This window comes from Gouania willdenowi, chromosome 21 (genome assembly GCF_900634775.1).
Source record: "Gouania willdenowi chromosome 21, fGouWil2.1, whole genome shotgun sequence".
Taxonomy (NCBI): Eukaryota; Metazoa; Chordata; class Actinopteri; order Blenniiformes; family Gobiesocidae; genus Gouania; species Gouania willdenowi.
This window is the reverse complement of record NC_041064.1, coordinates 23,700,917-23,716,732: the sequence shown is the minus strand read 5'-3', so window position 1 is coordinate 23,716,732 and position 15,816 is coordinate 23,700,917. Positions and strand designations below refer to the sequence as shown.

The following is a 15,816-nucleotide window of genomic DNA, read 5'->3' as shown; positions in this document are numbered from 1 at the left end:
ATTTGATTGTTGTTTGGTAATTTAATTTTTTGTAGTTTCACAATGTCCGTTGATCATTTTGAAAGAAAAAAAAAAATATTTACTCAGTAACGGTTGGGTGTAAAAATGTAACGAATTACTTCACTTCTTTTAAAATGTGTTTGTGTACAAGTAAAATTACGTATTTATAAATATACTCAAAGAAGTACCCATAAAAGCAGCTCACTTACAGTAAAGTGAGTACTTGTAATCTGTTACTTTCAGCTATGCTGCAATCCTTCACGTTTCTCATTTCTCCCTACTGCAACACACCTGACTTTGATGAAGGTGTCACCATGCATCTTTTAGGATTTCTACTTACAAACCTCTCCTAGCCATCGCGTGTGTTGGAGCAGAAAGACATGTAAAAAATTGTAGGATTGCGTCCTCCCAGAACTGAGTTTGGACAAAGATGAATTATTTGACTAAGTGTGTTGGGAATGAACTTCACCTCGTCATGATTAAAGACTTTTGGGATTAATGTGAGCAGAGCAAAACATTCAATGTTTACAAATGAAGTTTTAGAAAAAAAATGGTCAAATTTAAGATTATTCTCTCTTTATCCATAACTGCTATAAAGGCATCAAGTAGCTACAGCAACATATGTTTTAGCACAGCGTCATCTTAGTAAATGCTTGGTAGGCATAGATGCCAGTAACTTAGTAAAGCATTACTCTAGTAGGATCACTTTTTTCAGTAATGAGTCATCTGATGCGTTACTATTTCCAAACCAGTAATCAAATTACTTTTCCAACTCATTGTGAGTTACTAATTCACCAACAAGTCATGTTTTCAGCATGAGGAAAACTCACATGAAAACTTTATTTTATATATTCACTAGTACAGTGCCCGTTGGAAGTGTGTATTCATGTAGTGGGAGGAGCTTAAGTAGAGCTGTCAATTATGGCTAAATGAGAATATGTTTGAAGGTTGGATGTACAAAGAGGTGTACATTCTCTGTACTCTGTAGTGTTATAAAGGGGTAAATTTGTGTGTGATTTCCCTGGTTTAATTCTGTGGGACATGTGCATGATAAATGTGTTTGTTGTTTGGTGTATTTTTCTGTAATGTATGTTTTTTGGAGTTATTATATTTATTTTTGTATCTTTATGTTGTCTTTTTGTGCATTTATTGTATAATTATAGTTTTTGCGCGTGTGTGCGTGCGCTGTAATACCACACTGAAGCAGTCTCAAAGCGCTTTACATATCAGCTCATTCACCCAATCACTCTCACATTCACACACCAGTGGGACAGGACTGCCATGCAAGGCGCTAGTCGACCATTGGGAGCAACTTAGGGTGCAGTGTCTTGCCCAAGGACACTTCGACACACAGTCAGTTACTGGGATCGAACCCTCAACCTCTCGATCAGAAGACGACACACTACCACCTGAGCTACGGTCGCCCTTATTAGAGGTTGTAAATGAACAGATTGGTGTGCTAGCGCCCCCCTCACACTGAGGTCAAAAGCTGAATAGGTTTCATTTCTGTGTAGACGTGAATGTGCAGTCCGGCCTGAATCAAATGGCAATACACGTTTTAAAACACCAAAAAGCTCCAAAATAATGCATGCTCACACTCAACCTGTGGGCAAGCTGTCAAAAAAATTTCAGGTCAAACAGACACCGCGTCGGGGAGAAATTTGCTCCACAAACACACACACACACGCTTGCAGAACTTCCTCGCTTTTATAGCTAGATAGATATACTGTATATATGTATATTTATTTATTTTAAGTATTTATGTTAAGTAAAGTCAAGAAAGACTGACTTTATTTAATATCTTAATAATAATGTCAGGAGTTACATTACAGTTACATACTGTGAAAAATACACTTCTATTAAAGTGAGTTTTGGCATAACCGGTTACTATTTCTATGTTGAGGAGGTGAGGGGTGTTGCCGGCAGCTGCTGAATGTAATTAATTAAATAACTTTTAATCTAACTTAGTTAGTTTTAGAATCAAGTCATCAATAAAGTAACTAAGTTACTGTTTAAACACGCTTGTTCTTAGACTTTCCAGCATCATTGTGGAATCACTTAAGTGATAATGTTCATTGTGATTTTTTGTCACCCGATTCAGTTTTAGTTTTTTAACCCTCACAGCTGACAGAACGCTGCACTGAGCACAGTTATAACCAGAAGGACACTACTGAGAAATACATTCTGCTCCCACAACCACCTCAAATAGTTTGTAATCTCTTTTCAGTGATTCAACTGATTGGCTCCATCTCAAATCAGTAAAACTGGCAGATGAATATCTGCTGATTGCTGTGAGAAAATCACGTTCTTCAAACGTTTTGCGGGAATATGTAAAATGCATTCTGAATTGGTAAAGATATGAAGTCATAGAATAAAAAATGTCCAAACCGCCCATGCATTATTTTCAGTGTTAAAAGGAAATGAGAACCTGCAACCTGTGCTGTGCTGAGGAGTCTTTTTAACATCAACAGTTTCACACAAAAACAGTTCGTCTTCCCCACTTGTTTTCCCCGATATTGTTTGTACTTTAGCTCGCAGAATAAAGCCTTCCTGCTGCTTAAAATGATTTGTGTGGATGCACCTGCAGGTTTAAAAGCGAGCTCAAACACAGACTGAAATAGCCTCTCCTGTGTCTTTGCCCGTGTAACACAGGGTTCTTACATTTTCACTTCCTAGCCTATTGTGGTCACTTTATTCAACATTAAAAGTCTCTGAAAGGATATGAAGGAGGTGATAGTTAGTAAAGGTGCTTCACTTTAACACTTCCTAATCTCGGAGTGCAGACTTTTTATTAAGTCAATATCAGATCAAAATGCTCCCTTGAACAAGTAAGCATTTAAAGAGCACATCACTCCTAAACAGTGGCCTTGCCTTTTATTTGCCGGTAGATTTTTAGTCCCTGAAGACACTTCAAAAGTGTTTGTTTAAAGATGCTGTCCTTGAATAACTAAATGCACTCAGATCAGCCCTTTAGGTTTTTGTTGACTTTCGTAGCTTGTTAAAATTTTTGATAAAAATCCACTCGTAGCACAAAAAGATGAACTTTGATGCTTTTATCAATTCAGCTGTAGTTAGCGATGCTAGCAGATGATAAAGCTAATTCTTTCTGAGCCCAGTTTGCATGTGATCCCTAGTGTTTGTTGGGGTTCTCTTGGTTTTCTTTGTCGTTTTAAAGTTGAATTCAGGAGTGAACATTTGCTTGTTATCCTTGTGTGAACAATCCCTGGTGAAAACAGTAAACCAGTAAACAATTTACATCCTGGACTGGTTGCCAGTTCAGTGTGCTTTGTTAGGAAATTAAAAGATTATGTAAAAGAATATTGGAATGACGGTTAGCATCTGTGCCTCACAGAGCAGACATTGCTTGCATTAGTTTTTTTTTTTTTTCTGTGGAGTTTGCATGTTCTCTCTGTGGTTAAAAAGTAGAATAAGTAATTTGAAGTTCATTTTTAAGTTGATCTGATAAAGGATAATGTACGGTATCTGGCATAAATCTTTCCATCTGATGCACTGAACCAGATTTTTAGCTTGGAGCAGTTTACATCTGCAGTCCCAGATGGAGCGCGTGTTGATTTTATTCTTGCTCTTTTCCGTGATGTATCATTTATTTACATGATGTATACAGTCGGATCTGTCCATTAGTTGGAATTGTGATTACTATTGACAAATTTTCTATTGTATCCAATGCATATTACAAACTTTAAAGCCCCCTTGATAGTATTTACATGAACTTTTCTGTCATGAGAAAGTTGAATTTTGCGTCGTAGCTTGTAAAGTGCTGGTAACTGACACTTAGTGGTGAGGTTTCCCAGTGGCCTCTGGGTAATTTTTGTTCATACATGCAAAAAATGTATAGGGATAAAGCTAGAAAGGGAGGAAGGAAGAGATAAAGAGAGCAATAAGAGAATGTAATGAGAAAAACCACTGAGCTCCAAGCTTTTGTCTCCTTCCCATCTGAAGGGACGCGTCCGTCCTTCTTCCAAACCGCTTCCCTCGCCGGGGTTGGATATGTTAATGCAATCACCACAAACACTGTCTCCATCTGTCCAGCCTAAATTGAACAGGCTCCCAGCCGCTCCCAAGAGTTTAGGCTGTAAAACAGAAAAGGAAAAGCTGGAGCCGAGTGCTGATCCTCCTCCTATGCTCACAATCTGGGCCAGGCCTCACATATTTAAGAGTTACTTCAGGGACTTAATGTGTGCTGGGATGGTCTGTGTGCGAATTACTTATTTGTTCAAGCATTGCTTAATGTGTTAACGTGATAAGCCTTGAAAAGGATCCATGATAGATAAGGTTTTCACATAGTGTGGCATGGTTTGTCAAGCTTCATGTAACAGGCAGTGATATATACTGTAGGGCTGGGACCAAAGTTATGAACCAAACTTCATATCGTGATATTTTTTCTCAAAATGGCGATATACGATATAAATCACATTAGTTTTATTTCAAATGAAGCCTTACCAGGAAGACAATTCTGGGTTAAAATTTGCTGATGAGAAATACCACACAGGCTAAAATAGCATTACTGTACTAAGAATGGTAAAAACAAATAACTTGTGCGTGTATTACAAACATGGGCAACTAGCAACCCCAAAAGTAAATGCACAAAATGACTACAAAAACACAAATTAACAGAGAAATACACAAAAGAACAACACAAATACACAAAAAGAGAAAAAGAGAAAAAAAATGCACAATGGGACAACAGAAATACTGTACATGAAAGAACAAAAATAAACAAAAGCAAAACAAATGACACAAAAGGAGAAAAAATACACAATGGGACAACAAAAATCCAAGACAAACATACATACCTAAAAATACACTAAACGAGTCCTAAAGACATTCAAAATTGCTGAAAAATACACACAAAAAACAACAAAAATATGTAGGTCAACAAAATAGACAAAAAGAGGAAAAAAATACACAATGGAACAGGGACATTTATTAGCTGCACAATATGTGCCACTTTTGGCTTTTTCTCCTATAAGGGACAGCATGTGTGAGTGAGTTCTGTAGTGTGGCTTGTTTAGATGAAGGTTAAATGACCCACTCAGTGATCATTTAACTGTTCTTTACATGCTGTTCTGAGAAGTAACAAAAGCATCGACTCATAAAACAAGTATTTTAAATACAAAATGAGGTATAAAATACAAATATATATATATATCACCAAAATAGAAATCGGATTTGGATTGATTTGAATTTTGAATTAAATCCTATTGTCTGAAACTGAGTGTGAAATATACACGTGTCCCTAAACTTAAGAAAAAAGTAAAATATAAGCATGTCCTCAGATATGAACCCAGACTGTGAAGCTGTAGGATTTATTTAGCATTCCATCAGAATAAGGACACTTAAGACCTTAAAGCCCAGGCAGGTCTTTTAATTAACTCAGTGCCATCATTGGCAGAGACTTCCTGTCGTCGACTTGATGCAGCAGCGAGATTCTCCTGCTGAGGTGTCTAACCTGCCATTACATACTAATTATGAGCCGCCTTATCTGTTGGAAGGCGGCTTTGCTGATTCATCCTCTTCACCACTTCCTGAAGGGCCTTATATCAACGAGTCAGGCTTTAGGATAAGAAGTGGAAGAACAAATGTTTCATTTTGGGATTAGTACACAATTATGATAAGTCATTTATTGTGGAGGTCATTCATTTGGCTTAACTCTCAAACTGACATTCTCATCCCTCTAATTTTCAGACTCTGCTTTAGCTTTATGTATATACGTTAACCTCAGACCTCAGTGATCACTGGTTCTCTAACTGAAATCCTTATTTTACTTACGAAGAAAAAACAACATATATATTCACAGGGTTGAGCAACTTCTCACTGTATTAGTGCGCACATGCATCATTTTCTAGTACCTGGAGAAAACCCATGTAAGAATGTGGAGAAAAATGCAATCTCAAACCCAGCAGAAGTGTAAACCATTATACCTCTGTAAACATTTTACACCTTTGAAATAATGACATTTAAAAGGTGCATTCATTGTAAACAACGCTGACCTAAAGTGACCTCTGGGACCTTTTTCATAGGTTTATAAAAGTCTATTGGTCACTTACATTCTGTTAAGTATAAAGCCCTGGAGATATTACTCAGCTTTATGGAGTCTTATTTCAGACATTTTATGAAAAGACGTAAATTAATATAATGTAATTAAAGAATGATTAGTTCAGATGAAAATGTAATCTTCTCTATAAAAGCAAGGTGTGTGTGTGTGTGTGTGCGTGCGTGCGTGCGTGTGTGCGCGCGCGGTTATTGACGACAAATTGTGGGTGTGTGCATCCATTATTTCGGACCTGTTTGGTGATTCCGTTCAAAATTTATTATTTTATTTTGAAGTCAACACGGTCAACGCGGCCGCACGCACACAAAGTTTTTTGCCAATGGCAGCGGCTGTGCTCAAAGCCAATTCGAATCCATTGATTCCCAGTGACATAACTGGGATTTTAGGTAATTTGTCAATAGCTGCATTGATTTATGGATGGGACATGAGAGGGGGGAGGGGCGTCTAAGGATTTATTATCCATTTGCTTAAGTCCAGCGAACATTTGTGCAAACTTTATTCATCATTTTATCATGCGCATGTCCCATAGAATTAAACCAGGGAAATCGCACACGTTTTTTTTACTATATACCCCTTTATAACACTACAGAGTACAGATTATATACACCTCTTTGTACATCCAACCTTCAAACACTTACTCATTTGGCCATAATTGACAACTCTACTTAAGCTCCCACTACAGTATATGAATACATACTTCTGAAGGGGACTGTACTAGTTGAAATAAATACATTGGTATGTTGATGTTTATAACTGGTAAATTTACCAGTTTAGTTAGTTATTTCAAATCGAGCGAACTCAGTAAACATAGTTGTTTTTATTGGCTAACAATGCAGGGATGGTTGAGTAGTTCATTAAGTTAGATGTTAGCGATAAAACCAGATTAACTCTTGCTTCTGCTTTATTGCTTTCAGTGAAAGTGTTGCTGACCAAGTCCTCAGCTTGTGACTGATCTGCACCATAGCTGTTGATTTTGCTGGCGTATCATTGCGGGGTGTAAAAATATATGTACGGATAACCCTGACAGCCCTTGTGGGGCTCCCCCCTCCCCTACCCCCAGCAATGCAATATGCTGAGTGGACGCTTTTTCCCCCTCTGTTTTTGTTGCAATGCTCAACTCAGAGGTTGAAACAGTTCGACTCAATGCTGCTTTAACTGCTCCTGTTTTCTCACAGAATGAGGCTATAGGTGCATTGTAAAACTACCCCAGAGTTCAGCTGGAATCAGCACATGAAAACACCTAGATTTCCTTAGAGATTTTTTATATATACAGTATATTTACTAAAGAAAATATACAGGTAAATACAACATTTAAAGTGACGGGAGATATACTAAAACGTTTAAATGGATGACATATAAATGATATCCAGATTAAGAGTTTCTGTACGTATGTTGAGATGCAGCACATGTTTGGTCTGACTTGCTCTATTTACAAATCTTTAAAGTGCAGGTGTAATCCAGTCCTTTATATGTTTAAGATCTACAGTATATGTAATACATATACAATATATATGGTGACCGTGGTTGGGGCAACCTTGTTAGAGGGGGTCATTCAATAACCGAAAGGTTGGGGGTTCAAATCCTGCTCTATCCAAGTCATTGTCGCCCTGTCCTTGGGCATGGCACTTTACCCACATTGCCTCATATGAATAGGTTTGAACTGTGCATGAATGTTGGCGGTGGTCAGAGGGGCCGTAGTCGAGAAATGGCAACCACGCTTCTGTACCACCACCGGTATGACTGATGTGAGTGACTGGTGTGAATTAATAATGGTGTCCTTAACTTCTGTAATGCACTTTGAGTCTCCTTGAAAAAAAGCGCTTCTTAAATCCGAACCATTATTAATAGTATTATTATGAATTTAAATATCCAATATTTGACCAGCTCTACAAAAACAACATAGAGAATTAATCCAACCAAAATTCTATATTATTTTTTTTTCTTTTATATACTTTTCTAAAAACATAATCTATCTTCAAAGAGAGAACTACTGAGTAAGTGCTGATATTAGTAAATGGTACTGTATTCTACAGCATTAGTGTGCTCCTTACTGCCACCTACTGACATGAGAGTGTATTCAGTATAATTTATTATAAATGTTAAGCGATGATCATGTGCCATCGAGCAATGATCAAATCAAGGTATTCACTTACCCTGTACAGGTTTCCTATCAGATGACATTGGGCAGAAGTCACTGTAACCTTCTCTGGATAGGAGCCCATCCAGGCGCGTCTCATCCGTGGGGGATGCGGGGGATGCGACACCCACACTTTCATAAAAACAAAAATTCATCCCCCTCACTTTTTACAGAGGGATTCATTGTTGAAAACATATTGGTCCAGTTAGATTGAAAGGTTAGTGATCAAGCCAATCACAGCCAGCCATTTGTCTAAGCCGCCCTTCCAAAGAGGTCAATAAAGAGTTAACAGCGATGAGTAAAAGTGACAAAGCATTTGTAACAGGTGGGGAAAAAATGGTCCAAAAGTTGCAAAAAACGTGCCAAGAAAAGAGTGAAAAGTGACTAAAATGGGCAGAAAACATGCAAGAGTGGCAAAAAATAAAGACAAAAAAGAGGGAACAAGTGTTATTTATGGCAAAAGTTAGCATATTTGGATCAGAAGTGGCAAGAAATGGTTAATGAATCAACAAAAATTGGGTAAAAGTATCAAAAAGAACTTGCAAAAATGGACAAGAATTAGGGAAAATGGAAATTTATTGGAAAAAGTTGCTAAAATCTGAAAAAAGGGGCAAAAAAGCAAAGAAACAAAGGAAGTTGCAAAATGGCCAAAGAAAAAAGTAAAAAGGGGTTCAAAATCTTCCCCCTTTTAGGTTTTCTGGGGGAATGATAATTCAAATTATGAAATAAACAGCCACATGTTGAGTATCACTGATTTATTAACAGCTTTATTATGGTTTTCGTAAATTAATTTATTACACTAAATTTGGAGCCAACGATTGCCCTTAGAACACCCTCACTTAAAAAAATTGCTGCTCCACCCCTGCGCCCGTCTATAGCACAGGGCCTAAAAGTGAACATTTGGGACTCAAACCTGTGATCACTGTCCTAGTCATCAGTGTTTGCGTTCAGCAAAACACAAACATCAAAAACTCCTAATGTTGCTGAATTAATAAACACACATCACAGGAGTTTTTCAACAAGCAGCAGGACTCAATGTTTGAGACTTTACCCTCAATGCTAACAACAGTTCACAAATCGTTCTGCTTTGATCGCTGCTTTCTAATGAAGTCACCACAAACAGAGAGTTGAATGTCCACTCACTTCAGGCCAAAAACCTGTTTGCATGCGATCAAATTGTCATTCCACCTACAGCCTGTGAGCTGCTCCTGCGTCTCTTTTGTTTCTCTGTAACCTTTTTCTGCTCCAGCTCTGTCTTCCACTATCTACCAACTGGCTTTTTATCAACATCCTACAAGTCATGTAGAAATTCGGAGCATAGTGCCGGGTGTACAATAAAAGGGGATGCAGTCAGCAGTAAGTCGGCAGTTAAGAAACTCATTACTTTGCAGCACATTAATCTTTAAGAGCATCAAGATAATAACTTTATCACACCTCCAGTTTAGCTGTGCTTCAATCTCATTCGTCACACCTGTGAGCCAGCTCGGTGTCTCGTGTTTTGTGTATACAGTAATCTGTGCGACTGTATCCCGTATCCTGTGCTTAATGCCTTCCCCATTGAATGTGCAGCACTGATAGCACACCTTAGCCTGCAGCCAATGCAAACCAGACACGGATCACCCATTTAGTGCAGGTATAGGACTTCCTTTAGAACGCAGGATGGCTTTATGACGCAGCTGGAAGCTGCACATTACTGATATGCTTACATTTGCTGCCAACACAAAAACCAATATCACTGTTGAAATGGCAGGAACATTTGTTTTTATTCATGATATCTCTCCCCCTTCCTCCGTCTATAAAGCAACAGCATTGCAGCATCCGCTGTGTGTGCCTTCAACCTGAGCGCCATCACGCAAGCCTTCAACGGGCCTTTCCGTTCCCAGGAGAATCCCAGATCCACCTGGCTGCCAACGCCCAACCCCATTCACAACTTCCAGGTAGATCAACCACACTTTCAACAATACAGTACTGTAATTTTAGTGACCTTTAATCTACATATGAAGCAGCTCCACAGCACAGTATTGTATTTGTTTTTGGTTCTTCTTTTATTTTTCACTTCATTTGTTTGTTTCAGTCTAACCAAAAAATATTCCAACATCAATCACAATTTTAAACTATATAAAAAGACACAGGTAGAAGGAAAAATGTGTATAAGCTCAACCTAAACCATAACGTTCAAATAATACACACAAAAAAATGCAAGCATTCAACAAGTACATTTGAGTTGCCTTTTTCAAATAATGGAAAAAATATATACAGTATATGCACACAGACACACACATATACACATATAATTTATTTTGTATACAACATTTAACAAAGAACACCTTATACTCTTATAAAACATATTTCTACTGTTTCACATAACTTTAACACTTATATTTGAAAATAAATAGTGTGTCACTCATTTTCATTACTTTATCTTTACATATCTGTTTTATTTCTAATCAGTTGCTTTTGGTAAAATAAACATAAATAGATCTCTTAGGATGTATTGAGATGTATTTTCCTGTAATAGCATGCATGAGCTTTGACCATTATCTGTGTTATTTTATAATAAACAATATCTTTACATTTCATCAGTTTTGATTGAACAAATAATGGATGTGTTCTTCATTCACTGCATTTTTTTTTAACACAGCTAATCACAGCAATATTTAATTTGTTTGTGATTCCCTTCTCATATAAAGAAAACTACTTGCCAGTTTTACTGGCCACTGCTTTAAAATGATTGAATCAAAAACAAAAGCCAAGTAAAAACTTTGCAATTACCCCAGAAATGATCTCTGTGTTCACAGTCAGCATTAGCACTTTGGTCAAATCACTTTTCAATAGCACCATTTAGCAGGTGGAAGCACTTAGTAAGTATCCGGTTTCTCTTTTGCTACATTTTCAACAGATTCCGGCAAAAAAGATGAAACTTGATCAGCAGCTTCTCAGATAATGTTTCCATTCATACTTGTTCTATGCCTGCCTGTGGGGATCAGGTACCAAACAAGCTGGAGTAGTTCTCCCATATCACTTATCCTTTATCCCCTCTATATAATCAACCTATGTAAATATTGGTCAATCGACTTCTCTTTTTACATTTTCAAATTGTTATTGTCTTTTTCATTATGAATAGAGTAGAGTATCTTTATTCATCACACAATGGGGAAATTTACTGTCATGACAGCTCAATAACAAAGTGCAATAAACAGGACAACAGAAGGCAACACACAGAAAAACCCAAAAGACACCCGAAGAATAGTGCAATGAAGATAAAAGTGTAAACAATACAATAATAGAAGCTATTTATAAATATTAATATCAATAGAAAAAGAATAAAGGATACAGATTTATACATGTTCACAGGCAGGGGCAAGGAGATGTAATATGATTATAATGTGAATGTTATAAATCATATGAATTAATATTATAAATCATATTAAATCATATTATAAATCAGTATGCCGAAAATGTGTGTTTCTGAAATAGGGGTACGTGTACCACTAGGGGTACGCAATGGCACTACAGGGGGTAGTTGAGTGCGAGAGAGGGAAAAATGCCTGACATTTCTGAAAAATGTAAATACTTTTTTGAAATTTTGTAATTTTTTTTTTTTTTTTTAATTAAAACAACACACAATCTTCAACAACTGTATTTCTATACTTATACTTTGTGAAATGTACAGTAAATCTAGTTCAACTAAAATACAGTAAAAAGAAAGAAAAGAAATCTGAGCTCGAACATAATCAAAAACTGATTCTAGAAAAAAAAATGTCTTTGTTGTCACCAGAAATTCTTGATATCAAAATGGGGTCATGATCCAAAAATAAAAAGGTTGGGAACCACTGCCCTAAATACTATTCCTTTTCACTTATTTATGAAATGACATTCTTTAAAATGTGTGTTAACACACATTCAGTCCATCATTATGATGATCTATAGTTTTCTAAACAAAACGTTAGACTTGGATTCAGATAAAAGAGAAAGGTTCTAAAAAAGTTTGCGAACCGCTGATCTAAACGATCAATTTTAAAATAACTTCCAAAAAATACTAGAAAAACAGACTTTGGTATAAAATTTACCAACTCAGAAATAACTATTATCCATCCAACATCCGTGGCTTCATCACTTCTAACGGTCTCGCATCAATTCCCAAACAATGAACTGCAGACACAATCAGCCGCTGAGCTCTGTAACCCAAACAAAGCACTTCACAAAGATGTCATTTGAGTGTCTCATTATTGTGTGCCGCTGTTACAATGGTGGCTTAGCAATCACTATGCAGTCGTAATGTTGCAATTACAAAGGTTATGATTTAGAATTGAACCATTGTACGAGTACAAATGCTAGAGCGTGACATCTGCACTCCTTGAAGTTATTTTTCTTCTTTTTCTTATTTACTTCTTTTCTTTATCTTTTACCCTCCTGACGTGATCGCCAGATGAGTATTGACTCTCCTCTGTCTTCTTTTCCCCCTGCAGTGTGGTACAATAAATGACAACGGTCCCAATGAGGGTTTAACAGAGCGCAGCCTGCAGGACGCCCAGCGGCTCTACCTGATGAACGACGTCGTCCAGCCTGAGTCTGTGGATCCCCTGGTAATGCAGGACGATGTTCGCTTCTCAAACCTTGTGGTGGACATCGTTCAGGGCATGGACAAACTCTACCATGTCATATACATCAGCACAGGTCAGTCGTCTAAGTGAGGCCTGGTTAAGGTTCAAAGGAAATGTAGATAGCAAAAAATGTGTTTAATGTATTACCAATAAACAAAATATGTGCACCTTTTTATAAAAAAAAACACATTAAAAGGGCTTTTAGAACAATTTTATGCCATCAGGGCATCAGGTATGGAGAGCCGCCATTTTGGGTAGGATATGATGCACTTGCATTAAATAACTGGTGCATTGTGGGAGGTAGAAGCGCAACAGGTGTGTTTACATTGTGGGAAATGTAGTTTTCCTGTTAGCTCTCAGCGTGAAGCAGCCGTGTGTAACATCTCCCTCAGTGATAAAAGTGCAACATCCAGGTGTCCCTTCATTTCTTTTCTGAAAGGTGGCAACCCTAGCCATGACACACACCCATTTAAGCAGAAACGTATTAGTGCTCTGAGCAAGTACGTTTACAAGCTGCATTGAGACTTTCTGATTTCAGATGTAACTTTGGCTTTGTGCCCATTAGCTTAGCCCTCAGATCCCTCTTAGAGCAGCTCAGCTTGAAGCGGTCCCTGCATATTACCCAACTTGACCCGAATGGAAACGTTTTAGTGTGTATCCCATACAGATATTATGGAGCCAACGTCTGGCCAACTCTGACTTATAGCCATTATTTGGCTCAGTGGCACAAAGGAAATGTTTTGTGCTGTTTTCTCTTGTTGTTATAGCAACCATTAGCTTTACACTCTGCCATTGTTCTGAAACTATAGTCCCCTTAATGGCCCATGTCACGAGTGACGTGAGTGGAGGCAAAAACAGGAAACACGGCTGGCTAAAGCATAGATACTGTATATATATAAACACTAGTTGACGCAAGCGGGATTCGTTCGCGTAGCTCAATGGCGGCCATCTTACCTCAGACAAACGACGTTCTGACATTCTGATGCGCTCTATAGTAGCTGTTGGAAGGTGAGTGATCAGCTTGAACAAAAATACCATTAACTCGATGAAATATTCACGGATTTACAAACGGTTTGCCTTATTACAAACCTTCTTATATGAAGGTATGACACAGGATGCATGTACATGTTGAAATTGCTGCTTGCCGTTTGAAAATTGAGCAAGTTATTTAAATAAAACATGCACTATTGACATCGATGTAATGAGCAGAGCCAGCTGTCTGAAGTAAGATGCTACGTCGTTCCGCATTGTCTATCAGCGCGGGTAAGTCATCTAGTGTTTATATACAATATATCCATGGTGGTTTGCCTCCAGGCTAAGCCCCGCCCAACAAAATACGTCACAATGTTTACAAACAATCAAAGGGTCTATAGATCAACAGAACACTGTTCCCTAGCAACAGCTAACAGGAATCAACAAAAGTGCGTCATATCCTGTGCAGACTCCATAGATAATGCTAAAAAGCCCTTTTAATGTGTTTTTTTATATATAAAAAGGGGCATATATTTTGTTTATTGGTAAAACATTAAACACATTTTTGTTATATACATTTTCACTACAGGTACCCTTTAAGGCTTGAACTTACCTGATATTCCCTTTTGTGTGTTAGAGTATGGCACCATCCTCAAAGCGCTAGCTACACCCAACAAGAACCTACAGGGTTGTTACCTGGAGGAGATGGAGCTCCTTCCCTCAGGTGTGAGGAAGCCCATTCTCAGCCTGCAGATCTTACACAGTGACCGCTCGCTTTTTGTCGGGCTTGCTGACAGAGTCCTGAAGATTCCCCTGGAGAGGTGTTCCACCTACACAACTGAGACGTAAGAACAACAATAAAAGTTATTTGTTATCATTCATTTTTCAAATTGTCTGTAAAATGTGTCCCAAGATAATTTATTATGGAGCAATGAAATCGATGCAAGGGGAAAGCTGGAAAAATGAAAGCTATTTCCATTTATGCACACTTAGGTAATGTTTGATTTACATTCACTATATAATGGACTCTAAAGCTAAACTTCCACCATAAAGGGACTTGGTAACCTCTCACCTAATCACCCACCAACCAATCTGCCTGTATCTATTAGTAATGCTTCCTTTCATGAGACAAATGCATCATAGTGAACGTCCTCTCCCTTTCCCACCATCTGCCCTTGCAGGGTGAGATTTGTTCAGCATTTTTGTGTTAAAATTCCATTCGTATTTTTCATTTATCACCTAAGCCTGTCTTATTTAGACTAGGGCTGGAGATGGATGGAGCCCATTTCATCCAACACTGAGAAAAAGGATAGATCTTCAGTTCTCAGAGCTAACACACCAGGAAACACTGGTCAATCCCACATGCACATATTTATCCCTGCAGATAATTGATTTCCTCCTAATATTAAAAACTCATTAATTGCCATTGACGTAAATATATGTCCTTTCAAATCCAAATGCTTGCTGCCAATGACGTATATGTACGTCAATTGTATTTTTCAACGGGGGTTGCTAGGAGACAGTGTGACGGGGCTCTTCCATGAATATCAGCCTTGTACTATGATGTAGTGACAACTGGTGCCATGTAGGTGGCAGCAGGGCACCTTTGGATGAGAGATTAGGACGAGGCACAAAATGGCGCTATGATGGAAGATTGTGAAGCTCCCAACAGCTCACACTCGAGCAGAGCATGTTCTGACCTAAGTCCACTATTGAGAGTGTCGCGATTGTGAGAGAAAATGATCAACAAACCGGGGCAAGTGGTGAGACTTGGCATAGAGGAGGAGGAAGTTGCGTGTGTGGGGGCTGACGGGGGTAAAGACTTGGAAAAAGGCCAAAATACAGTAAGAAAACTATACAACTCTGACCCAGATAGCAAAATAATAATAATTTTGCCATCAAATGCCTGGGCTCAGTGTTGTTTTTGTAGTTTTATAGAAGTAAACCAATGTTGAGGTGTTCCTAAAACAAAAAGAAAAACAGTTTCAAAGTCACCGACAGGATTTTTCAGAAAAAGGTATTTTTTCTCA

The 15,816-nt window shown here is 37.9% G+C and overlaps 1 protein-coding gene across 8 annotated transcripts in view; it reads left to right on the top strand.

Moving 5' to 3' along the window:
• Positions 1-15,816, top strand: part of sema5ba (sema domain, seven thrombospondin repeats (type 1 and type 1-like), transmembrane domain (TM) and short cytoplasmic domain, (semaphorin) 5Ba) — a 239,119-nt gene that overhangs the window by 170,829 nt on the left and 52,474 nt on the right. For all 8 annotated transcript variants that reach the window (XR_003672616.1, XM_028435492.1, XM_028435496.1 and 5 more), the window contains 3 exons: positions 10,012-10,147; positions 12,680-12,887; positions 14,424-14,631. Coding sequence is in view for 7 of the 8 variants with exons in the window: in XM_028435492.1 (XP_028291293.1) it covers positions 10,012-10,147; positions 12,680-12,887; positions 14,424-14,631 (552 nt within the window). In the remaining variant the exon portion in view is untranslated. The remainder of the gene's footprint in view (positions 1-10,011; positions 10,148-12,679; positions 12,888-14,423; positions 14,632-15,816) is intronic.